At 36.4% G+C, this 27,110-nt stretch overlaps 1 protein-coding gene across 7 annotated transcripts in view; it reads left to right on the top strand.

Moving 5' to 3' along the window:
• The window catches only part of Cbp53E (Calbindin 53E), a 262,990-nt gene that overhangs the window by 105,693 nt on the left and 130,187 nt on the right, over positions 1-27,110 (top strand). For all 7 annotated transcript variants that reach the window (XM_067770606.1, XM_067770610.1, XM_067770604.1 and 4 more), the window contains exons 7-8: positions 16,026-16,081; positions 17,791-17,836. In XM_067770606.1, coding sequence (XP_067626707.1) covers positions 16,026-16,081; positions 17,791-17,836 — 102 coding nt within the window. The remainder of the gene's footprint in view (positions 1-16,025; positions 16,082-17,790; positions 17,837-27,110) is intronic.

Raw genomic sequence — 27,110 nt, 5'->3', positions numbered from 1 at the left:
CCAACATTCATATCAATGCAAGCCAACATTCATATCATATGGCTTAGCAGCTAAAAAGGCTTGCACTGATATGAATGTTGGAGATTCGAGTTCAACGCTCAGTTCCCGAAAAGCTAGCTGATGAAGAAGTGAAATTCAGAAACATGTCCTAGTAACCATCGCCGTTTGTAAACTTACAATTTTTCTCTAATATCAATTAAAAAACTTCTCTTTTCATTCGACTGAACAAAAGTATTGCGCAAAACAATTGAACGTGACTTTATTCAACAGCTGTGAACATTTTACTTTCAATTGATTTTGTGGCATATTGAAGTAGTCGTAAGGTCAATTGACATTATGGCCGTTGATCTTATGTCACTCTTCCATTCGTGGGGGTGGAAGTACAAGAGTGAAATAAAGGGAATGAATGAAATCAAGGAAAGATAGAAAGAAACGGAGAGAGACAGAAGTAGGAAGCAGAAATAGAAGATATGGTAGAAAAGCATGGAAAGGGGAATGACGAGGACCACTTTGAAGCGTGGGAAACAAAATATTCGGGTAGGACAACGTCGTAAAACTGCTTGCGAACTACCTACATATATTCTGTACATTGGGAAACCGTACTGAGATTCAGCGAATCAAAGTGCTGTAAAGAACTTCAGCGAGGGCCCAGAAGTGTCCTTTATTTCGGTGCGCACAATTAGTTCCGAAATAAAATTCGAACTAAAGTTTGAGGCAGTAGCACCATACTTATAACTAAGCATGATTCGTTCTTAGGTGTGTGGAGTTAAGCGCTAGCTGTGTTATTAGAATCGAAGGAATAAAATGACTGATGAGCTGGTACTTAGGGGATTACTACAGGGTATAACCGAGTTCCTCATGGACCTAGGGGGTGGAAAGGAGGTATAACCTAGCCATGTGGTCAAACTAAATCGTACCCAAGATGGTTGGGCTAGTACCTTAATGGTGCTTGTTACCGGATCTATATCCGGCAAAGGATCATCAACATCGATCACACTTCCCACAACCTTCGGAAAGTGTCTTTAAAGCTACAACAACAACAATAAGGGTATAAGCATCGTCGGAGTAGGTGTTTAAATGAACATCAAGACACACATGGCACCGTACATTGGGAACAATGGGCATTCCGCATGCGGTAAGATGGGCATTCCCCATAATGACCACAGCAGAAGTCCTAACTATTAGGGATACTGCTAGGCATTTTCTATCTAAGCTTCTGGCAGTGCTTGTAATTCCCAATTGGTTAGTGAAATAATCTATAAATAAAAATAAAGTTTAATCAATTTTACTCCAAATAGTTACGGAGCTAAGCATCCTCATCCTTACAGCAATTCAATGCTTTATGTTTGTTTAACAAGAACTTTATGATACTTGACTTTTGGTCAGTCATCGACTTAACATCCATTCATGTTCTTTTGCCAACTTTTTTATAAATTTGTGGCTTTGGTATTGACAACAACGCTCAGTGAAACGAATTTTCAATTATATGACAAAGGATACATATTTATATATATAAATAACTATAAAGAAATAAGTTCGTATGTAGATGCACGTATTTATGCACATTTGGACACATTTTCTGAAATATTTTACTACCATTGTGATGTTAACACAACAACAACACCAACTGAAATAGTGCGAGTATAAGCCATAACCGCAATCGATTGCTGAATTTTTGGCACAATAATTGAATTATTATGAAAGACAACTCAGTGACCACAAATGAAAACAAAATACCCATTTTATGAACATACAAAAAGATAATAAATATAATAAATTAAAAGACTGCATTATTGTATTAAATGCCAATTGTTTATATGAAAATGTATTTATTTTACGGCTACACTGAAACCATTCAATTCATTGCATTCAACCGATTCCCATGCGGTCTTTCTGGTGGATGAAACGTTTTCAGAAACTATTACTACATAAACAAAAACACCGACAGTCAACACGTCCGGCTGGTGCTGAACACGAGCAAACCAAGCAGGGTTACGATCCCTAGAAACACCTTTCTCGCCTTATAGGCGGCGACATTCCGCCATTTAACGGCTTTGGTACCCCGTGGCTGTTAGATTGCAATTTAAATCCTGTCTATTACCTTCGACAAGTTGGCCTTGATACTTTTTCTACTTGCAAGCAGCTGCCGATTATTCTAGTAACTTGCGGCCACTTCTTCAGACTCAGAGATAAGAGTTCTACCTACAATTTATAGAGAAGCTCTAGCTAATAGGTACAACAGAAGCAGAGAGTAATTTATGGAACAAACCCAATTTCAAAGAAAATTCCCTCAAATACTCTACCTTATAATAGATGCGGCATTATCAACAATATTAGCTGAACAAAAAGTTTGGTACTCGGGGTGAATAAAGCAACAACTTATTTGTTCTCCTCTAAAAGAGCAATTAGTGCCTCGTAAAATTTTGCTCCCAGCCATCTATATCGCCATTGTACTTCAAATTCTACTGTTTGTTATTCCGGTTAGATGGCCGGCATTTACGAAAGCCACGAACCTCAAACGCTTACAAAAACTCTACAGGAGCTCAAATCTTTTCATTAACGGTGCTTTGCATGCGACGAAGGTCGTCAACACTATTTTGCTTCTACCACTAGATTTGGTAGTGAAGGAGAAAGCTGTTATCGTAGCCTTACGAATTAGAGAAATCGGTGAAGCTCGGATTTTGAGCACTCTCTGGGAATTACACAGTGATTATTAACACACTAAAAGAATAGGCAAATAGGCAACATGCCATTCAGGGTGCCATCAACATATATCCTAATCTTTACGGGAAGAAAGGAAGTTAATATCTTTTCACCGGATCTCGTTTTGCCTTCCCGACTAACCTAAAATGTTTGCCATACGCGGTGCTGTTAGCTACTTTGCACAGCCAGACCGCGTGAAAGAAGTTGGACTCATTTGTCGACAACATAAATTCGATCACTGAATGCCGCAGATCTCTTAATGAGATGGCTCAGCACTTCAATATCAGCCTTATATGGGTACCTTGGGACAGTGAAGGTAGCTGTGGAGTTAATGAGCTGGAAAGAGCTAGAAAGAGACAACCGCCAACATCTCTCCCAAACAGACTTCTCTTTTAAAGTCCGGGCGAGCAAATATGTTCTGGTCAGCATATCGAGTCACCAATGTTGGTTTGGCCTTCATACGATAAAGAACGCACTAAAACTAAACGTTCTCACTAGTTACTGTTGTCATATAAACTCAAGCCGCTAGGATGGGCATCGGATTTCACACAGTTCTCACCAATCAGTAAGTTGTGTGTGTCTTAATAAGGTGTTTGCTTAAGTGGATTTGATTTAAATTCATGTAAGTTTAAAGAGTGAAATTCCTTCAGTGCCAACTCAGCTGAAAGCAACAAGTTCATACACAAATTTTACATACATACAGATACTTTAAACTTGAAGAAAACATATCTTCAAACTGCCAAACAACTAGCATAAAGTAGTATAAAGGCTCAGCTCAACTTGCCGACATAATGCCTGCTTGATATACAAGAAACTGATGTTTTTAAAAGTGGTGACCATCGATGAGATCTACTGTTAGATTTCGATCAATGGCGAGTTAGTTTGGGGTGAAAGAGAAAGGCTTACTATGAGTCACGGTGTCATACGGTCAACAGGCATAACGTCAATTGACCTTATGCTACTGCAAATGGCGCAAAATGTGTTGAAGTTATGAGCACATGAAATGGCCACATTTGACCATAATGCTTTTCCGTAATGTTTATAAAGTAAACTTTTTTTTTCAAAGTGATCATAAGGTCCATTATTTTGCAGTTATATTTTATTATTGTTTACACTATATTTTTTTTTTTACTCAGCTGAATGAAAAGATATATTTCTCTTACTTAAAATTTTCGAATACGGATCTGCTTTTCCTATATTTTGTCCCCATTCTAGTAAAAAAATCGAAAAGAGGAAAAGCCGAGAAAAACTTATTCGACTGAAGGTTTAGAGAAAAAAAATGTAGGCCGGTTGCGCTACTTTCCCTAATTTCGGTTTCATTATACCGCAAAATCTGATTAAAATCTTGGCTGGTGTGGACATATTCAACTTATGGTCTAACCCAACTGTGAAAGTTTTTTGCTTTTGTGCTGATCTTAAATGTCTGTAATGGTTCTGAACTTTTTTCCGAAATGGTCCTAAGGTCGAAGGGAAATTTCCTAAATGGCTATAAAGTCAAAGTTCATAAAGTCAATTAATCTTACGACAATTTGAAGTCTTGGTTGACCTTATGTCACCCGACTCATAATTAATTCGCCATTGATCGAAATCTGTCAGCAGCCATCTCATCGATGATCACCACTTTTAAAACATCAGTTTCTTGTATAGCAAGAAGGCAATATGCTGGCAAGTTGAGCTGAGCCTTTATATTAGTTGTTTGGTAGTTTGAAAATAGTTTTCGTTCAACTGTAGGATATTTGTATATTTGTATATTGTAGGGTATTCGTATATTTAAGTATGTATGCATGTCAAGCTGGTGTATGCACTTATTGCTTTCAGTTGAGTTGCCACTAAAGAAATGTCTCACTTTGAATATACATGAATTTAAAGCAAACACCTTATTAATACACACACACACAATTTACGAGAGCACGTCGAAGACAGTCGCGTATTATGCAACAACTTGATTACAAGCAAACGGAAATTGCATACTGATTACAAGCGAGATAAGCATGCGAAATCCCAAAAGCTCAGCAGTGCAACTTTATTTATGCATTTAGGTACTGACAAGACAGCAGCTGCTGAACACCGAAACGTGCGTGAAGATGCGCGCATATTTATGCATCTGCTATGCCAACTCTATACTCAGAAGAAATATGATGCAAGTGCGTTTGTAAGCTTCAATTGACAAACATCGCCTTCATAGCAACTTCAGCAAGTCTTCAATCACTCAGCAACAACCGAAGTTAGCCAACTTAACTCTCTTGGGATCATATTGCAATCAATCGCTCACTCCGTCCTCACATTGCAAGATAATCAAATGCACTTGATTTAATTTCATATGACTACGCCACGTATCCTTCACTTTCTCGTCTTGCTGTTTATATGTTCTTGAGTCGATTAATTATGGTTGGCGTATTGGGGGGAAATTGCGTTGACATTCATGGTTTTCATTCACTGACAGTTTGGCAGCTGGTGGTCTGTCAGCACATACGTATATACACACATTTATTTTATACCCACACACACTGCATCGTGCAATCGTATTTTAAAGAGCTGCACAAATGGTATATAACTCGTGGCAACCAGCGTTGGGGTATTTAAGTTCATGCGAATGGCCATTGGCCGCAATGCTTGTTGCCACATTTTGTTGCCTGTAATTAATTCGTGTCGCTGTTTGCATTTCACTCACTCCATGTTTGCGTTACATTATTACATTATTGTATGGGCATATTTGCGTATGTATGTATGTAAGCAAGTACGTGAAAATGCACATATATTTATGCGCTGTGAAAAACATTGTATGCAAAATTTTAATTTACTTTTTTGCTGAGAGCTAAAAATTCTGGTATACAAATTTGTTTCCGATTTTTGAAAGGTCATATGTCAACCAAAAATGTATTGTGACGAATATTAGCATCACTAAGCTGTTAGTAAGTAATCACGCAACAACAAAAACATGGAGCAGCCACTCTTATGTACGTTTACACATTAAAGCTAGCAACACTTATGTAGAAGGCGACTAAGAGCTATCTCACACACACAGATGTAGTCATCAGCCGAAGCAGTTACTCACACATACGCATGCATATGGCTATAAACTACATATATACATGTATTTATATAGCTGGTAACTCAACAAACATGAGCTACAACTGTTCGCGAAATTACTAGACTTTAGGTGAAATGGGTGAACGAGGAAACCGAGAGTATAAAAGCAGCGCAAGATGAGTAATAACGAATCAGTTTTGATTTAAACACGCTATTGGTTGTGAGGTATAATTGTGAAGTACTACTCCTAAAGTAATCTAAATAAAGAGCAGTTTGTAATACTGAATATTGGAGTGATTTATTCAACAGTTTAGCGATTCGAACGTTAGCAGAAAGTGCATACAAATCGGCACATTGCTGCCGCGGGATACTTTTTTGTTGTTCTTAAACAAAAAGTTCCCATCTTAAATAACACTCCAAAACTCAAATCGAAATAAAGTGGTTAATTTGCTAAGTCAATTATTATTTTTGTTTTATATAAAGTAAAGATGAGCATTATCATGTACCGAAAAGTGAAAAAATCGGTTGTAAGTAGAATGAATGACCTAGAGGGGAGTGATGAGTGTAGGGAGTTGTTAAATATATTGGAATGGAATTGGCGTTTCAGATTGCACTGCTATCTTTAGTCCCTTGGATCCTCTTTCTTTAACAATTTTTTATAAAGGCTTAGATCCTAGTTTTCTGTTGTTCAAGCTCGATGGCTTTGTTACCGCTGCTTCACTTGATGTTGCTCAATTCTACAAAAATCCACCACAGTTCTCTCGGAAAGTTCCGGGGTAATATTACCACACCCTTCTCCAAAGATTTCCTTCGCTATGCTTAACAAGGTAGATTGACAGTCTGTTCTATGTTTATATGAAGTGGAATCAGAACCTATCGCATTCCTTTGACTTGTGCGCGTACCACAGATCAGCCTTTGTAGGGCGATGGTTATGGTCAGCCTTTGTAGGGTGATGATTTCAGTATCCAAAATCACGCAATCGAGAACTATTGAGTTCATATATGTAGCGTTTCTTCTTCCAGAAAAAGGAATGATGATACCCTTTTGTAGAGTTATACTCATGCTCACATGTGTACACCAGCCCTTTGCCAGAAAAGCTGGATATGCTGACCGTTTAAAGGGTTTGGTCGTCTGAAAAATCATGCTAGTAACTTATATTTTTTGCTTCCTAACACAAATTGGAGATTCTGAGGAATGTTATATTATTCTCCCCGGTCCGAATCCGACATATTCCTCGTCGGTTATGCATTCCGTCTGGTTGACATGTGACTTCAAAGGGCACCAAGGTGCAAAGGCAGTAGCTGTATATTAAACCTGTAATGACAAACTTTCGCCTTGCGTGACAGTCTCCCGTTTTTTCTGTAGCGAGTCTTTACGAGGCCATCAATCTGACGACCAAAAGCACCATTAAAGGAATCGGAAATCAAGTCATTAAAAGCTTGTTGTTGGCATCATAAAATTAATATTTATCTCATTAATCGAGTTTGGGTGTGGACTTTCACTGGAGTTTGATTTTAAGTGGCAGATGCGAAGTCATCGCACAATCCGTTTTGCGAGAAACCATCTAACATCTAAAAATACCGTTTCTCAAGTGAACCGCTTTATCCGAGGCAGACGCCCGCTTGCAGCTGCACCTCTCGTTTATTGGACGTTGCCGTTGCTGTCTCCAAACAAACTCTTAAAGCAATTGTGCCACAGTGATCGTGTCAAGATGCTGACTTTTCACGTTATCTTCCAACCAAACGGATATACAGTGGCTACACAGAGGATATTTGCACGGGTACGTTCATAAGTAGCTTTTCCCATTTGTATGTACTTCTGCATATTAACCGCCTCTACTCCAAAAGTTTGTCAACGATCAAAACTGCAAACCGAATTCTTTGTCTTGAGCAGCGTAAAAGTCAGAGTGTGACTTTTTTATTGATCAGCAAAAACGCTCATTGGGTTTCATAATATACAACTGCATTCAACAAGACAGGTTAGTTAAGAAAAGTGTGGGCATAAGCAATTTGTAACCTGGTGTTGAGCTTTTCTGGCCACTCCTTGAAGCTAAGTGCTCTTTGAACCACTAGGTTTCACTAATCCTCACTTTTCTATGCTGATTGCGCTATTGATAGGACGAAGCACTGTTATAACAACGACACCTGAAGTGATTTCATGCGGTACTGCGGAACATTTGAGAACAGAAATTTAATGGAAGTTATATACGAATCAAATCCCATTCTGTTCAGTTGTCCAGGTTTTCCAGCTCAAACTCTTCGTTCTGATTGAATTTTAGCCTCTGAAGGATTTATCGAGAATGAATTTGTGGGTTATAAGGTTGATGACATCGTTTCGCTAAATTGATTTTCTAATTGAGCTTAATTGATAAAAGTACAAACACGCGTACATACAAGATAAGCATTACATTAATACACAATATTTAATATCATTATATAAACAAGGTCACAGTCTCTTAAGAGGCATATTGTACTCCTTACTTCAGATTGCTCCACCCTTTGAGCTAAAGGTCTATAAATAGGCACACAAGCAAAAAGTAACTGCGCGTTTGCGGCAACTGGCTTTTAACATTACAACCACCATCTCTTTAACGCCACTTCAATTGTCAAAGTCAATTGATTTACTGCAATTTTTTGCTCTCAGCCAATTTTCCAACAAAAGCCATTTCTAAAACTCTGTTTATGTTGTAAGCTGTAGGTTGTATATAAAGGAAAGTGTGAGGGAGAATAACGTTTACATAAACCTAGCACATGAATTGCACATTAGCAAAAGCTTTGCCAAGAGAGACAACGTAAGCAGGTAGCAGGTAGAAGTAACAAATCATGCGACTCTGCTAAAGTAAAGTGTGCCCTTGATGGAGAAGACATGTAAAGTGTAAATCGTGGCTTTTCTTATCACCGGTTAGAGCATGTGCTCGTTGTGTGCTTTTCGGTGAGTTTACTTGTAATTGAACATGTCACACGACAAAACTTATCATCAGGAATTTATTTGCAAAAGTTAGTTGCCGCAGTTGAAAGTGAAAGCAAATTCCATTGATTGAAGCACCACTTTGTAGAAAGAGGTTCAACGATTTTTTTCTTTTGCATTTGTTTATTAAAGTGGAATGCTTTCTATTTGAAGTAGGTATGGTCATTAGGGTGGGTCGAATTGTATGGACGAAAGTTAAGCGATATCACGCCATCGATTTTTCGATTTGATTGTAAAATTTTCATATATAACCTGTCCGACCCAAAACTGTCCGCTAAAAACGTCCCCCCAATTTTTTCCCGACTGTGACATCACTTGAGCCCCCCAATTCGTAAACCAATCAGGGATCTTTGAATAGTCCAAAGGTGTAGGTGGGACAACAAGAGATTTTGGGCACCAGAAGCCCATCTATTTTTTTCCAATCGAATAAAAGGCTGCTTCTGTGGACCTGTCTTAACATAAATCGGTCTGCTGCTTAACTGTATGTATCCCCTAAGGAATTCTATCCTGAATGAATAGATAATACAGATTATCTAATATGTTTAAGGAAAATGAAGAAATACCAACTAGACTGAAGTTCTTAAGAAATACATGAGAACTCTTATCAGCCTTTGGAATAAAGGAGATCTTAGCGGCAGAAAACCACTAAAGAATTTTGAAGTTGTAAAGAAAAAATGCTATATGGGCCGGCCACTTCTTAGGTTGAAAGAATTAATAACTCACACAAACTGGCTATTCCACAGAAGGATGACAGACATGCCTACAATGCCATCATCAGCCGGCGGGGCAGGCATAAGTATCTGTACAACTACAACATTAGGTAAGAGGTCTAACATCGGGAGATTCACCGATCCTTTTTACTCATCGCTTAGCCTCTATTCACATACCTGAAGTACCCCAAAAGGGGCACGCTTCATTGAGAGAAATTTTACAAGACTTCTAGATTAGTTGCAGCCTTCCACGTTTTCGATTCAGCTGCATCAAGAAGACGGAAGTTATAGATACTTAATATACCAAACAACTTAGGGAGGATTTTCTATGATACCGTGACACTTTGCACCGAGGTCACTCTAATTCACCATTATATAATTAAGAAAATTAAAATATAAAGCTAGCTAAAGTCGTAAGAAAATTTTTTTTTATATCCGAACCGCGTATCAGTCTTCTTCTCCATTTCATTTCAAAATCATTTTTTCGTACCTTCTATAGTGCTATGTTTCTTCACCCCAAGGAAGAAAAACATTTCCACACTTGAGGGAGTACTAACTGGACACTTCGTACTGCCATATCAGAAGGGCATACAGAAAGGCTAGTGTGCCCTATCGTCGGTGCTGCAAGAGTTGTAAGATGGCAAAAGAGACGAAATGGTGGAACACATCACGTGCAACTTCCCGGCGATAAGTGGTACCACGACGCTGCCTGGGAGCTCCCTGTCTGGATAATTTACGCCAGGTCGTGGAGTATGACACAAAGAACATTGTAACCTCTATCATGTCTTTGAAATGGTTCGAAAAGGAGAGGTAATGGTGCCCTTTTGTGGTATGACATAAGCCTATGTGTGCCTACCCGGCAGTCATTTCATGAAGTACGACAACAATGACTCGGAAGCTTTTATCAGGTTCTCGAGATGTTTCAAAAGAGGAGAGGAGAGATAATGGTGTGTTTTTCCGGGATCACAATGGGCCTCCTTACACTGGCCTATAAGAGCCTCCGCGGCAGCCACCTCAACCTAACCTATTTCCTCATGCATAGCGGCTTAAGTGGCGCTCTTGATATTCATTTAAATTTGTGTCTCCTACTTTAGTTCCATCCTCCTTTGTATCAACAATTCTAAAAACAATAGTCAATACAATAAGTGGTTTTTTTACATAGCAACAAAACGAATTAGAGAAGCAAGTGGTGTTACCAAACGGAGAAGATAATAGATAAGGCGCATAAGGAGAATGAGTTGAGATTTGCGACTAAAGAGAATTGAGATGGGTGTGCGTGGCTAGAAGTACGCAATTTTGTTGGCTGAAGTTAACAGTGGATTTACATTGCACTCGAAGTTTTAACCTGGTGGCGGGCGGAGCAAAGTAAACTAAAGTTTTTATATTGAAAGTTAGGCAATTGCAAGAACAATTCGAGGCATATCGAAATAGCGAGATATACATATTAAATGAGAACAAAAAATGTGTCAACCTAACTGCGTTTGCAAACTTTTTATACCCATAGTTAGCTTTAAATATTTACTAGATGCTTGTGGAACCGACTCCATCTAATTTTTGGCATATAGGGCTGCGACCTCTTGGATACGATTGCGAAAATCAAGTGAACACATTTTTTTTTATTGGAGGTACATTTGGTTTTGTTGATCTACCCCGATACCTTTCAGCAACAGATAAGTGAAATAAAAGTCTGAGACTTTTACCTGTTTCCAGGCTAAAGACACCGCATTCCGAACCAATTTGAAAAACGTCTGTATTAAGAACTATGAACAACTGAACATGGGAATAAGCTTTGCATCGGCTAGTAAAGTTGCTGAACTTCCCACGCCCAACTGATATATTGGGAGTTCACCATTAGTTTTATCTTTAACAATTCAACGGTCAGGGGACCATCGTGGAGGGCAATTAATGCCCATCACTTTGAATATTAATCGCACACACACACACATGTACCGTGACGTAGAGTCGTAATAAGACACATTCATTATGTGAGAAAGAGCAGCGGTAGATAACTAAGCCGAAGGCGAAGAAAAGGAATGTATGCGAAATCGGTGGACATGACCTAAGCTGCTGCTAAATCGATGGAAGCCGGGCGGATGCCAAACGGCTGGTAAAACGGGTAGACGATGACAGCTGAACCTTTATATGGCAGATGTTAACAAGCTCTCAATGACCTGGTGTGTTCGATGAACAGTGGTTCAGCAGGTGAGTAGCGACCTCAGACAGTGTTGGTGAATTGGTAAGCCGATGTTGAATAACTGCAGGATATGTGTCAAAATAACTGCTTAATAACCAATGCGTCGATGTACAAAAGTGCAAAGGAATCAATGAATGACACATCAATGCCTACCAACAAGCGAATCGGTGAGCCGCGAGCCGATGTTGAACAGCTTGTGGATCGGTGAGTGGGTGTCCAAATAATTGGTTGATCGGTAATATCTGCGTTAATTGCCAAAAGAACGGATGCTTCGATGCCAAACAAACGGTGGATAGGTTTCCAAATAAACTGGGACTAGTATCAAACAAACAGATTAACAGTAGTTTATTATGATCCCTAAGGTACAGTGGTGTAGGCACCACGGTTTTGAAGACAAAAGGAGTGCAAACCATAAACTGCATTCACCTACAGGTCTTTAACGCATCAAAATATCTGCTGGCCCGATATTCAAATAACCAGTGGATCGCTGACCGATGCCAAACTAAAGCTGAATTTATGCGGTGGCCTAGCTGCGTAGGTAAGGTGTTGGTAGAGTTCCCTTGAACCTGAGACCGTATCCACTCTCCGTTTGCAGATACACCAAAAATAGTTGGTAAGAGGAGTCAATAAACGAAAAGGTTCTTGAAAAGAGAGATATTGTTCGGGATACATTCCGTAGCGATAAAAGTGGTCCTACTATCTTTGTGCAGTGCAAAAATTTCTTCTTACTTAGGTATCACTTACGATAAACAATTTGAGAAGTTTACGCGCGCTCAGTTGACGATTATGCTGTTCGCTTGCATTGTGTATGTGCCTTCAATTAATTGGCTGAACGCTTTAACATTGGTGGGACATGTAGTGGTAACTATAAATATGACTTACAAAGTAGTGTAACGTGTGTAAATACTTGTGATGCTACCGAAAGCAGCATTAAAATGTTATGAATTACTGGGATGATCTCATCAACATATCTTCTATGTATTCATAAAATTTTCTAAATTCATGCTATTATTCACAAGCAGATTTTTCTGTAATCTAGTAGGTCAAAAGGAGCCTGCACTGGCGTCACATTATGGATTCATTGATATACTGCACCTGGGATCCCTCATTTACTTTTGAATTTTTATGATTTTAGCCCTTTTAGGAATCTTGTTAACAAAAGGCTTCTTAGAGGAGAACATTTTTGATTTGGCAAAATTGTTCACAACATCCGCCTAATTTGCTGAACTCACGAGTGCGCTATCTATTGGGTACGTTGGGTATAGAAAATCATACTTATCTACATACTAGAATAATTTGAATAATAGTTAACACAGTACACTTAAATAATTCTGAAAACTTTCTACTCATTTCCATTATATCGACGGCTCTTGTTCTTCCTTTGCTTTGAACCTAATTATAGCTCCTGTGCGTTATTTCCCATTAGAACAGTGCTACGAGTTTTTATCTGAACTTCTTTTTAGCCATTATTGTAAATTCCAAACTTTTACTGCCAATCTTGTTTGGCTTGTTTGGCTTTTATTAATATGGATTTTTAAGTACTTCTCTCTCGTTAACGCCTTTTCGTTTTTTTTTCTTACATCTCATCAGTTCTCACAAGTATAGCTATTTATTTGTATGCAGTGGTGTAAAAGTTTGAAAGAATTGTTTTTGCTTATTTGATTAGTTTCATTTCACAATTTAAATTCTTAAATCTCAAAAGTTTAAAATTAACTTTTTCTTCTTTAATGTTGGAAATATAAATCGAGTTTAAACTTAAAAAAACAATTTTTTTAAGTAGGTTAACCTTAGGGGTCCTGCGTTTTAGAGATCTATAAAACGACAGCCATGATTTCAAGCCTAATTATTTAAATATAAATAAATGTAAGGCACGATGACCTCCGAAGAGATTTTAGGCCGAGCTTCTCCTACAAATTTTTTTTTTTTTTATTTTTTTTCTCCTACAAATTTGCGGGAGGGAACCAACTTATTTATGCCTACTGCGAACGGCATCTGCAAGGCACATAAGTTTTTACTGAGAGCTTTTCACGGCAGAAATACACACGGAATGCTTGTAAAACACTACCGAGGGGCGATCTCGCTTAGAAAATTGTTCTTCTAATTGAAAAACTTGTCTCCAAAATTTTGATGTTGCTTTACCCGGGGCGTGATCCCGGTGTGGTACGCGGAGTACGCTACCATCACACCACGGCGGCCGTCTAGTTATTTGGGAAAGAAGTTAATTACGGAAAGAGAATCCAAAGGTTTGCCCATTCAATGACGGTTTCTCCCAAAAGTTTGAAGGAGAGCTATTGATGCCAATGGTCCTTTGGCAGATATAATTCCGGTGCGTGCCGGTAACAAGCACTAGCTAGAGCGTCTCGGTAACGATTTACTATTCCGTCCGCACCTCCTCGCTCTATGCGCAACTTGAGCTCACCCCGTCGTCAAGCATGCCGTATGTTTTATCCTGGCCATGTAAAGCTGAGGAGCAGTTGGACCGAAAAAGTGGATGCTCATCGCCTGTGATATTCTACAGCGACCAATTTTTTCGCTCTTCCCTTTCTTCGCTTACTGCCGTGGAAAGAGTTATTTAAAAAAAATAGTTAGTTATTACTGGTTTATGATTATTGTACATAAAAAAATAAGTGAGTACATGATGCTGTTTTTTGAGAAGGTTTAGGCCGCGCCTCGCTCACAATGTGCATCGCGGTCCCTTTTAATTTTCCCTACGGTAGCTATAAGGCAGATAAATTTTCACTGATACATTCGGAATGTTTGCCAAACCACTGCCGAGGAGTCACTCAACTTAGAAAAATTTTTTATAATTGAAAAAAAAACTTGTTTTTAAACTTTGGATGTTACTTTGATAGACTTAAATCATACATTTCATTTCCTGGCCTGAGGGGTCTTCTTCTTTTGATCTCCTACGTCTTGGTATCAAGACTTTCTTAAATCGTGTATGATATATGAGTTAAATTCTTTGAGGAATCCTATGTAGAACGATGATTTAAAAAGAAAATTTAGAAATTGACGATTTTAGGGCCATTAAACAATATGATCGAAGGGATAGTTGAGTGCTATAGATCTATGACCCAATGCTAAGTTGTTAATGTTCAGTTTCCTGCTTTATGTAGCAGGACAGGCTGAGATTGATTTTCTAATTTTCTGTGTCTCAGGGAAATAGGTGAACCACCTAACGGATTTTTTTGAGCTTTCAATTTCATTGTTTATTAATTTTAAATATATAGCTCACCGGTGAGCTACATAAAACTGTGTATGATGCTCGAGTCCCTAGCTAGCTACCAGAAAGCTACTTTAAACCCGGTCATGAGATTCCAATTTTCCACTTTTCTCCAATTTTCTACTTTTAGAGAATTGCTTTGTGTTTGGCTCTGACTTAAATATTTGTATAGCAAGTTTCAAGTTTTAGCTCAAGGAAACCTACTTAAAAATTGAATAAAATAAAATTTTCTCTAATTTTCTAAAACAAAAAAAAATTCTAAAATTTTCTCGAAATAAGCGTACAAAACAGACGGTGGGCTATTACGGCGGTAAACAAAATTATCTATCATTTTCTGCGATTTCGCTTTAGATAATTAAAATATATAATAACAAAATAAATATAAAATAAACACGAAACTTAATATAAATTCTCTCCGAGTTAAAAATCAAACGCGCAAATTTACAGTTATCTTATCCACAACTAATCAAACAAACTGAGCTATTAACTGACTAAAGACTACAATAACAACAAACACTTAATTCAAGTAATGTAACTGAGTTTCAAAACAAATCCATCGTTTACCTTAAATTCCTTTCAACTATAAGAAAAATCTTCGATTTAACTGCAACTCACTAATGATGCTTCAAATTACCAGATACATATTGTTGTTGTTAAAGAAGCAACAATGTAAAATTTACTTAATTACCAATTCGAAAGCTTTAAATGACCTTAAGGCAGTAGACTACCTGAAAAGCTAAGAGCATCATAAAGGTATACAATGAAATGGGAACTTAAAATGTGCAATACTTTGCATACTTACAGGCGCTCAGGCGTACACATTTGGGCAGTAAAAGCACAATAAATAGTGTTAATATTTTGTGGTAGTAAGTCGTTAGATAACATGAGCTATGCAGTAAATTGTATGCAAAAAACAACAACAAAACATTTTATAATCTGAAATGTAAACGATAACTGTAGTACAGCATATTTAGCTTAAGCTGAGCTATTGTTTAACTTAAATGATTATATAACTCAAGAAGCGAAATGAAATGTTCGTATTAATGTGGCTTTCAACAAATTCACTATGCATAAAATTTAGTAATTTATATTCAACACGGCAGGGTGCGCACTCTTATTTCATTGTCTTTATATCCGTTTACAACACTTACAATTATACTTCATCTCTCTTTCTCTATTTCTCTTCCTTATTTGCAGTTGCAAGTCTTCGATGCTAACAAAGATGGACGTTTGCAGCTTTCCGAAATGGCCAAGTAAGTAAACACTTAGTTTTAAATGTGCTATTGTAAGTTGTTGCTTTTTTTGTTGTTTTTGCAAGGATATTTTGAATGTAAAATGCATTTGCAGCACTTCGTTGGCAAGCTTAAAGTATTGTTTTACCGTTCGTCTGGTTGTATTGACATTGGATTTTAGGAATTCTTTGAAGCGCAAATTAATGTAAGGTTTTAATAGAATTTTCTCTTTTGTCTCTGTGTGAGTGTTGAACAAAAAAACAAACATTTTCAAAATTCATGCACTGCACTGTGCAATTAAGTCAACTTCAGGCGAAAAGAGGCGTGACCACCAGACTAACAGCCAAGGGGATTGAAGTTAAAGAGAAACAGATATAGCTTTATCAGCAAGAAATAATTTCATGCACTTTGAGAAGAGCTTCGTCGGATTCTTATTGGTTACAACTGGTATCGACAATTTATTGTTTTACTATCGGCTAATTAAGGGTAGTTAATTATCGATAGGATAGCGGATTAGCGGATAGCGATTAAGGATAGCGAGTCATCATCGGATTCTTATTGATAACAAATTCGTAACACTCCGATAAGAAATCGATTGCTTTTTGATAACAAATTGGTAAATTATCGAAAACAAATAGGGAAATTTTCGAGAACAAATCGATATTTTCTGATATCAAATTGATAACTTTTCGACAACATATCGATAACAATATGGTACGTTTTATATAACACGTCGATAATACAATTTGCAACGTTATACATCGATTATAGATTGATAACAGATTAATAATTTTTTAATAGCAAATGGTTAAGTTTTCAGAAATACATGAGATTCTGAGCTTAGGGGCCATTGCAGTAGGTAGTTGCAATATGTGATTTACTATGAGTTTCCTTATAACGTTAAGAAGAGTGATGCATAGGGAAAGAATAATTGTCACAGGCGGCTGAGAAAGGGAAAAGGAAGAGGAAAAGAGCTGGATTATTTTAGAGCCAAAAGTGGAAACTAAAATGTGACTGTATGAATTAAGCGGGGGTTCCCCTTATTGCTTTTAAATGTATGAAAACATTTATTTGAAGCAAATTTTAATTTTTTATAATTTTTTTAATAATTTTGGGAAAAATTTAAGCAACCTGACATTAGGACGGACAAGGCGACAGCTGTTTCGATTATACCTTGTAAATCTCTTCAAAGCCCTTTCTCCTGGGAGTGGTAGTAGTTCTAGAACAAAAAACAAAAACAGTACCAGTTTCTTTGAAACCGCCTTACGAACAGGCATAATTTTAACACATGATTACATACAAAGTATGTGCTGTGCCAAAAAAATAAAATATGCAAGGAAGGCAATTGGGATAAAGTTTACAACAACTAAGGCATGACGTGGCTGAATGCGTTTGCAATACTTTTCCATCGTACGAGCGCGGTTTAAAATCCCACTCCCCGGGGAAAAGGATTTGAGGAGATCTACAAGGTATAATCGAAACAGCTGACGCCTTGCCCGTCCTGATGCCACGTTGTTTAAATTTTCTCCAAATTATTAAGTAAATTATAAAATGTGACTTATTTTCCAATACGATTATTTGCTAGAAATGCCTTTTCCGTCGCGCTACCTTAAATAAAGTTTTTATCAAGCATCTCTTTTTATTATATCTCATCCAAAGGCTTCCATTTCACAATAACCTGCTACATATTAATTTGTATTTGACTTCGTTTTTTTTTAAACTCATTGCAGATTGCTTCCAGTCAAAGAGAATTTCCTTACTCGCCAAGTTTTCAAGGTAAGTACGGTGCTATTGAAATAATTTTTTTTTGCATAGCTTTAAAAATCTAACACAGCCTCTCCAATTTTAAATTTTTGTCGTGGGACATGCTTACATTTATATACACACATATTTATACAAGAAAAATTTAATTTTAATAATAAATTAAAATAATAAGTAGGACAAAAAAAGAGTTTTAGTAAGGTTTCCATTGAAGTAAAAGATGAAAGTAAAAGTTAAAATTCAGTTAAGAGATTCCCTAAGCTCTTTTAGTAAGCATGTACGAGAATACAACATGAGAAAGAAGGCAGGTATACAAAACTTTCAATAGAGATTTTAAATTGATACTCGGAAATCAAAAATATTATCAACATACGTATTTATATATGAAAATAAAATGAAGCATTTTGTGATATTGCATTAGAAACTCAAATAGAATGTAATCAAATTTTAATGCATATGCAGATCAGGCTAGGTTTGGCTGAACTGTCCAGTTCGTAAGAACCTCATACAGATTAAATGTGTCCAAAGTATTTATGCACAAATCAAGATTATAGCATTAATATTGTAACGAATTTATTGAAATTCCGCTTATTCCAAAGCTTCTGCTAACGTTCTAATCACTAAACTGTTGAATAAATAACTCCACTTTTTAATAATGCAAAATGGCCTTTATTGAAGTTCTTCACAATAACACTACTATTGCTCGCCAGATAGCGTCTTAAATTAAAACTGATTATCGCGCCTCTACTGTTGCTGCCTTTTATACTCTGTGATTTCCTCGTTGCATCTTCTAGGCGCTTCCAGAATTTACTTAGTTACTGCTATAAAATTATAACTACAGACGCACGTGCATAGCTTCTCATATGCGCGTGTGTTTTTGAGCGACACTTCCACAATTATAATTGCATACTTTTGGGAGCATCTCAGATAAGATATCTGCATGTGTTTGTGCGTCTCTTCTCCGATGCATGTACGTACATATGTTTAGACATAATGATTGATTCTTTTATGTAGATACATAATGATTGATTTATGGATGTGCATACAAGTCACTCTTCGCATCGGCTTAGAGATGACAGTACCCCTTAGTGTTGCTAATATTCGTAACAATATGATGAAATAATTAAAATTGCATAGTCAGCAGAAATTTATGCAAATGTACATTTAAGCATTTGCATTCGCTAATTCGTTTATGTGTTTTTTTTTTAGAAATCTCTTGATTGCATTGCTATCCTTTCACAGATAGAGCCATCATACATACATATAAATTCATCGCTTTTATTTGCATTTCGTTTTTCATTTCTTAAGTGGGCTTCTGAAATTAGCTTTTCAAAATTTGTCAGCGCTTAAATATTTAACTTTGCACAAATTAATTAGCAACGTGCCTAAAAGATGCCACACAAATTGCTAACCATATTTACATTCATATACAAGGCTGCCGTTCTACAGTTATCTTTGGGACCAAAATTCGTTATGAAATAGGACCAAAGGGAAGAGCGTCGTATTCTTTGTAACGCAATAAGTAGAATAATTTTCGTAATATACAACTCGACAAAATAGGAGACATTATAAACTTAATAAATATATACAACTCTCTGCGAGTTCCTCTACCTAATATTCTAATCGTTAGCTACAATAATCCAACTTCTTTAATAAAGCTTGGGAATTGGCCAACTTCTCCATAAAAAGTCTCATGTCACAATGTAAGTGCGAGGTGCTTTCCTAAACCTATTCAGAGATTGTGATAAAATTTTGGAAGCGTCCGGGCCAACTTAGGCTTCTGGATACTAACAGAAGTCGGTGGAAGTGTGGGAGTGAGAAAGAGGATATATTTAAAAAGTGCAGTTCATTATATCCCGAAAATATTTACTAAAATTTAAATCCCATATTTCGTATAGAGATTCTCTAAGTTTATTAGGAGGAGAAGAGAGAGGGATAAAGATGACGTAAGGTAGCGGAGATGAAGACGAGATGAGAAAAAGAAATGAGAGGGAGAAAAAAAGAGATTGAAGAGGGAAAAGATATAGTGAAAGCAAGGAAACGAAATGAGAAAAGAGGAGGAGAATGGTTAGAGAAAGGGATAGTAGAAAGCTATAAAGCGTGGAGGATGGAACGACGAAGAGCAAGAAAATGAGGAAAATAATGGCCAAGACAGGGAGGGAGAAGTGAATAAGCAGGTAATAGGTAAATGGGCCACAATTTATATACATTTCAAGTATTCAATACCTTGTGTAAAGCTGCTACAATTGATGGAGTTGAGAAGATGTGATAGGAATACGTTAAGGAGAAGAAACTGAGGATAAGACTGTAAAAGGGACTGAAACCATAGAGAAAAAAGTCAGAGGAAGAGGTTAGCGAGAAGAAATGAAAAGTTATATGGAATTGGAGGAGAAATAAATGTGAATAGAGAATAAGAATGGTTAAAAAAGGAGTAGTGAGAAGTAAAACTGAAAAGTAGAAAGTGAAGGGCTAGATAAAAGATACAGAGAGAGAGAAAGAGAGGGAATAAATGTAAAGAAAAAGAGGAAAAGATAGAGAAGAACGAACGGGAATGAAGAAAATAGAGGTGGAGGGCTAGGAAAAGGTGGAAAAGTAAAATCAAAAGAAGAGGAACAGTAGTAGTAAGAGCGAAAATGTAATATAATGTAATGAGAAAATATAATAAGATAGGCAAGAACAGGTTGAGTTTAAGCTTAGATAGGGCGTTTTTTAAATAAATTCTGATTTAAGGCGTTATACAACTGAGAAAGTTATTAAAACCGAACACTCCACTATCGGTTTATTTCCTCGATGAAATAGCATAAAATATTAGATCTATCACATCAAACTTGTCAAGTGTTATCAAGGTTGTGTTACCAAATAATGGGGATGTAGAATAATAAAATATGGGATTAAATCGTCAATTTTCCATCGTCTTCGCAGCAAATTCGTAACCGAACAAGTTAGGAAGTATTTGTCAAGCTTTTCCTTAAAACAATAATGCGTAAGAAATATTTGCAAACATAAATTTTGTCAATTTTATTAGCAACAATATATTTTAAAACTCATTTTAAGTTTACATTATATTGTAGTGCTATAACTAATCAGACTTCTACCCTCTCTGTATATTTTTGTAAATAAATATGAATGAGAAATCTTGCTAAATTGCAATGCAAACTTTTTTCAAACTTCGACATCGCTTTTATTAAAGTTTTCTTCTACGTCTTTGTTACCTTTTCTACAGCAAATAATAGGAGTTTCCATACTGTTATCTTAGCTGCAACAATATTACAATAAATAAACAATTGGATAATTTTTTCTCCAAAACTATGTTAAATAAAAGATCTAACAACTTAAAAAAAAAGCAACTTTGAAATTTTTCTTTGATTTGAAGGAAAAGTTTTGACGCGAATTTCGCAATATTGCTGGTGATTCGTAAATGCTGTTTGTACATTTAGTATACCTTGTATGAATGAAAATGGGTATTGTAGCAAATTTTAGGACATTCTTGATTATGTTGCACCTTTTGTTTTAGTTCGAATCGCTGAACTGTCGAATAAATAACTCAAATATTCAGTATAGAAAAATGTTCTTTATTCACAACACTAATATGGTAGTAGTACTTTACTATTGAATTGCTCGCGTACTTAACTTATAACGTTTTAAAATCAAACTGATTGACTATCACTTGGAAAGCGCTGCGTTTATACTCTTAGTTCGCCTAATTCAATTATTTCACTTCCGGTCTAGACTTTTCGCGAACAGCCGTCTACATTAGTTGCTTATTTACCTCTTGTTTCTGTGTGTCATAGCTGCTTATTTATTTCTGTCTTCTCTCTATATGTGTATATATCTGAATAATATGCGCTCTTTATTGACGTTAACATCTCTGCATTTCGTATTCACTGTATTCGATTTCATCTGCTTGCCTTGCTTGTGGCGTTGTCGGGCATAGTGACGTTTCGAAACTGCTATATTCGCCACAGTATTGTAACGAATTTAGGGAAATTTCTTTTATTCTAAACCTCCTGCTAACGTTCGAATCGTTGAACTGTTGAATAAATAACTCCAAAATTCTATAAGGAAAATGGTCTTTATTAGACTACTTTGAAAATACTTCACAATAACAATTATACTTCACAACCAATAGCGAGCTTAAATCAAAACTGAATACTGATTCCTAAGCTTGTGCTGCTTTTATATTCTCAGTTTTCTCGTTCATCCAGTTCTCCTAAGGTCTAGTCATTTCGCGAAACTGTATTCCAGAACAATTGTATCCCTTGCTTGGTTATTAGCTGTATACATGTATACCTATTTGTAGTTTATGTTTACCTTATAGCCATATGCGGGTGTATGCGTGAGTACTACTTCGTCTGATGATTACATGTGTTTGCGAGTATATCTTCGTTGCCTTGTATGTACATATGTGGGTAAATCATGATTGATTTGTTTACGTACATACGAGTGGCTGCTTAATATCAGCTTAGTGATATTAGTATCAGGTAAGTGATGCTAATATTCGTCACAGTATTATTAGAGCGGCTGAACATTGAATACTGAAAATTATTAGCTTTCTGTTTCGCTTTTCAGTCCGAGTCGCTATTGAGGTCATGTAGAGGCAGTTTTTCGGGAACGCCAGTGCTATGCCTGTTGTCTCGCCGTCTTTGGTATGGAGACAGTGACGTAATTTGAAAGAAATTTTGTCGTTATGTAGACTTTAGAAGTTTTTTCATAGCGAAGGTGGGACGATAAAACAAAATATTTCTCATTTTTCTACCCAAGTTTCTAGCTTTTTTTTCAGTAATTTTAGAAACTTCATAAGATACGATTATTTTTGTTGCCTTTACTTGTCCTTCTCTGTAGGGTGGCGATGTGAGATTTAAATTCCAACCGTAGCACAGCTATATATAATGCACTCTCCCCCTTCATCTCACGTCTCAGAAAATTGTTGCACTTTTTACTGAAACTCTTGCTGTTCTATTCCTCAAACACCGGTACTGGAAATCAATGCGTTATCTCACTGCCACTTTGGGGTTTTTCTCTTGACACTCAAGATTTTTCCTCTTTCTTTCGTGTCACCAGTTCCCTTTTGGTTTTATAACATCAGCCGAATGAGCAATGTAGCCGCGCAGCAGTGACTGCTTGAATAGGTACACAGCCACGCCCCATTACACTCCAATTCACGAATTACTTATTAAAAAAGAAAACCAACTTGTATTTTAATCCATCCCTGTTGAGCGTTTCGTTGATTTTCTATTTACCCTGCCCACATATGCACAAATGATAAACGTGAATGGCTTGCGTGAAACGGAGCAACTCAGATTTCTTGAGTGCAATACTTTGGGCGCACCTCAGATGATGTGCGAATGCGCTATATAGATACATAGTAGATACTATGCTATGCTGCATATCTACGTAAGTGCAATTTGCAATTAAGAGGGAATTTTCTGCAGAATTTAAGAAGAATTACTTCTTAATGTCTGTTCGCGCATATATTTTTGCAAAAGCGCCTTTAAGTATGCAACGGCATGAAACGAAAGTTCAGCTCCCAACTCGAATTGTAATGTTGAAGCAGAAGTAAAGCCAAGGAGTTCACTGCTTATGTTGGAAAATTACGATTTATCTGCTACTGTCAACAGTACCGTTATTTTTAATATCCTGCTTTCAAGCGAAGCGCAAAAACTGTAAAATTTACAGCAGGAACAAAAGCAAGCACAACGACAGTGAAAGCACTTTCAACAGCAACAATAAATAAGTAAAAGAACAAGCGGTTATTATAATGAGTAAGAAACAACAACAGCAAAAAAAAAAAAACAAAAAACAGCGTGTTCAAATTTCAATTTGCAGTTCCGTTTAAATGGCCGGAAATTAGTATTAAACATTTTTTCCGACACTGAGATCAACTCTTGAATGTGATTTTTATGACTTTATTCATGTCAGAATCAATATTGAGTTCTACTATATATATATGCTCATGTATGAGTATGTGTCAGTTTTGTAAGTGCTCAAAGTTTTACTGTTTTATTTTGTGACTTTCGTGGATCACATTTAATTTAATGATTACTTCTGCGGTCCTAGCAGTGCATACTTTGAAGATGAGATGTATTTGACGTGGGCTGCAAAATTTGGTTGAAAATTTCATGAAATTTTATCACAAAACCGCATAAGTAATGAAATCGCATACTAATTTCGGATATGCGGTATGTATTAAAGGGTGAGGATTTATTTGATTTTTTACGTGAAATTTTTGGGATCCAAGAATTGAATCCCGGCATACCGGCATCTTGTAAATTAGTAGCCCGACAAAAGCTAATGACTTAATAATTTTCCTGAAGTATTATGTTTTTAGTTATTTAAGTAAAAAGTTTCCTTATAATAAAAAATTTTGTAGAGTTGAGACGAAATCTTTCGTTTAGCTTAAGATTAGCTGTTTTATCTTAACCATAGTTGGGCACCCTGCACTAAAATCCACTACCTGCTTTTCAAAACTTTTGGCACACTGCATTTAATTTTCAATTTCACCTTTCGCTGAAAGTTCACTGATTTTATTCCAACTCCGCAGCGGCATCTGCGAAGCAAATAAGAGCACTACTAAAAATTTGGTGGTACTGAAATTGAAAATTTAGTGCACTGTACCCAATAATGTTATAATCAGTGATGTAAACGCATAAGAGTAATGCTTCTTTTGCTCATGAAGGGTGAATATTTGTAGAAAAGTTTGAAATTAATATAACGGGCCGGACCCGTGCGCATCTTGCGCTACCAATATAAAAGTCTCTTATCAAATATCAACAGAAATCAGCTGTTCTATCAATAAATTAAAACTTACAGCTAGCGCTGCTATCTAGCGCATGGTAGCAACTGCCGGTAATGCAGTGCAAATATTCACAATATTGCCATAGTACAAATAGATTTCTTTGTGTGCTCACAATCGTTTATTTTTAACAAATTATTTTAATACAATATAGCTAAACAAAAACACTACGACCAAAATTGCCCTACGCCGATAATAGCCCGAATCTCCGATTCTTTACAACCAAAACTTTATTTATAGATTTGCATTCCAAATAAGAGCGAAAAAGGGACCCGCATAAAAACAGCACTTAGAAAAAATATATGTGATAAGTATCTTAATGTTATTTCGGGACTATATTGTCGGGATTAAAGCACAATAACTACGGTATTTTGTGGACTTGAAAAAGATCGGAGTCTCGCAATTCTATCTTCCCTCTTGAACAGGTTTTTCCGCTTGCGGTGGTATTGATTTCTTGAGCGTTTCCGTTTTCTAGCTCTCTGACAAGCTGTGACCGGTTGACATCTTTCACATACCCGCATCTAAACATATTGTAACGAATTTTCGGAAACTGCAGATAGTTCTGCCTCTTGTTATAGTTCGAATATCTGAATTGTCGAATAAATAACTCAAATATTCGTATAGCAATATCTCCTTTATTAGCAACTCCACTGTAGAGGTAGTGTTTCACAATTACAATACTCGCGTACTTCACTAAAAGCATGTTAAAATCAAAATGTTAAAGTTTTTGGGTGGCTTGAACAATATTTTCACTATACCAAATATATACCCAAATATTTTGTTTTGCTCACCCTAGTATATGCTTATACCAAGTTTTAGTTTACATGGGAGAGTTACGCTCTTACAGTAACCAGATTTGAAGTTAAGCCAGAGTAAGCGGCTTCTTATTCATTCTTCATTGGCGCTTACTCTCCTAACATTTTTTGCCCCGTCAGACTGAATTAATGGTATTTGAGTGGACATAGAACTTTACTAACTCAGTATGAATAAAGTTTCCCTGGATATGTGAAAATATCGACCACAATGTGAAAAGCTTCATATAGACCCTAAATTTTCTCTTAATACCTCGAAGATATCGGCGAAAATGTGGAATAGAGTAGCTCTAGCAAGTGATGTTGATATTTTGACCAAAACTAACTCCATAGGTGAGCTTATGGAGATAGAAGCTGGAATGAAAGTATAGGAAGAAATAAATGAAGAATAGAGGTAGAAGGAGGAACGTATAAGGAAAAAGGGAATACGAAGAAAATGCAAGTTAGCAGGGGTAAACCAAAGTTTCGACTAGACAAGTCTTCTAAAATTTTTTTATAATCTGAAAATCATTAGTCTAACCAGGACCGCATAATAATAATAATAATAATAACAATAATAATAATAATAATAATAATAACATAAATAGTTCCCATTGGTTTTATCATCAAAGTCCGCCCAACCGAAACGAGGGGCGCATCCGCAGGACGCACGGATTTATAATTTTTGTTGGCCACGGATCGAAACCCATTTTCCATTAAACGATAAATATGTGACTTTCAAACTTTTTAGAAAAATAATAATAGATATTGGGTCTACTGAGTACGCGTTATCCCTAGTCCACATATTTCGTTAATTCGACCAACCATTTCGAAGCTAATAGGAATTAACAAGTGGCCTTCGATTATGAATCGTATAACAAGATACGGTCTCTGATAGTCTCATTCAACCTTAAGATACTCTATTTTGCAAGGATAAAAGGACTATTCAGGATAATAAACAAACAAGGCATAAAATGGAACAGTTTATTGAATTCAGCTGTCTGCCAGTGAGTGTAAAGCATAGCAAGATTAAAGCTCATCATGGAAACAATAAGTCCGTAATCGATTAGTAGGTTTATCAAAAAAGAGCACCGAGTTCGACATCGTTTCAAATGTATATTTTTGATCCGCATTCACTTTGAAATGCTTCACATTTGTAACAAAAGCAAAGTTCATAGCTTTATGTATGAAACAATTATTTGAGACCGCAAAGCTGGTAAATAATTTAAAATATTTTGTTGCGAATTTATTTATGCATTGTTGTAAAATTTATGTTTCGTAAAATTTGTTTAAATTTATTGCACTGGACTTTCATGCAGAAGTCAAAAGTCACAAATGCCTACCCTCGGCACCTATTCTTGGTGGCTCTCCAAAATGTGCAATGTTTTACTACTTGAGAAGTAAAAAAAAAAATGTGCGCCATCATGAGAAATATGACACTCAAGAGCTTTACAAATGAATATTTACAATTTGTAGTTTCAGCAAGTGGTCGACTGGTCATTAAGCATTTTTGTTCATGTTGACAGCTGCTCTAGTGTGGCTGTGGTGGCAAACAACATAAATATTGTCTAGCAAAATAAATGAGCCAAGTCATATTTATCATAAACAATCAAGAGATTCAGTGCCAAAAGTTATTTTCAAGCCGTAGCAGTGTGTTGAATTTTGTAGTTGAATATTATTATTTTTTTGTTGTGTTTTTGGAATC

This window comes from Eurosta solidaginis, chromosome 3 (assembly GCF_040869045.1).
Source record: "Eurosta solidaginis isolate ZX-2024a chromosome 3, ASM4086904v1, whole genome shotgun sequence".
NCBI lineage: Eukaryota > Metazoa > Arthropoda > Insecta > Diptera > Tephritidae > Eurosta > Eurosta solidaginis.
The sequence above is the reverse complement of the archived record's forward strand: the minus strand, read 5'-3'. Positions and strand labels throughout refer to the sequence as shown.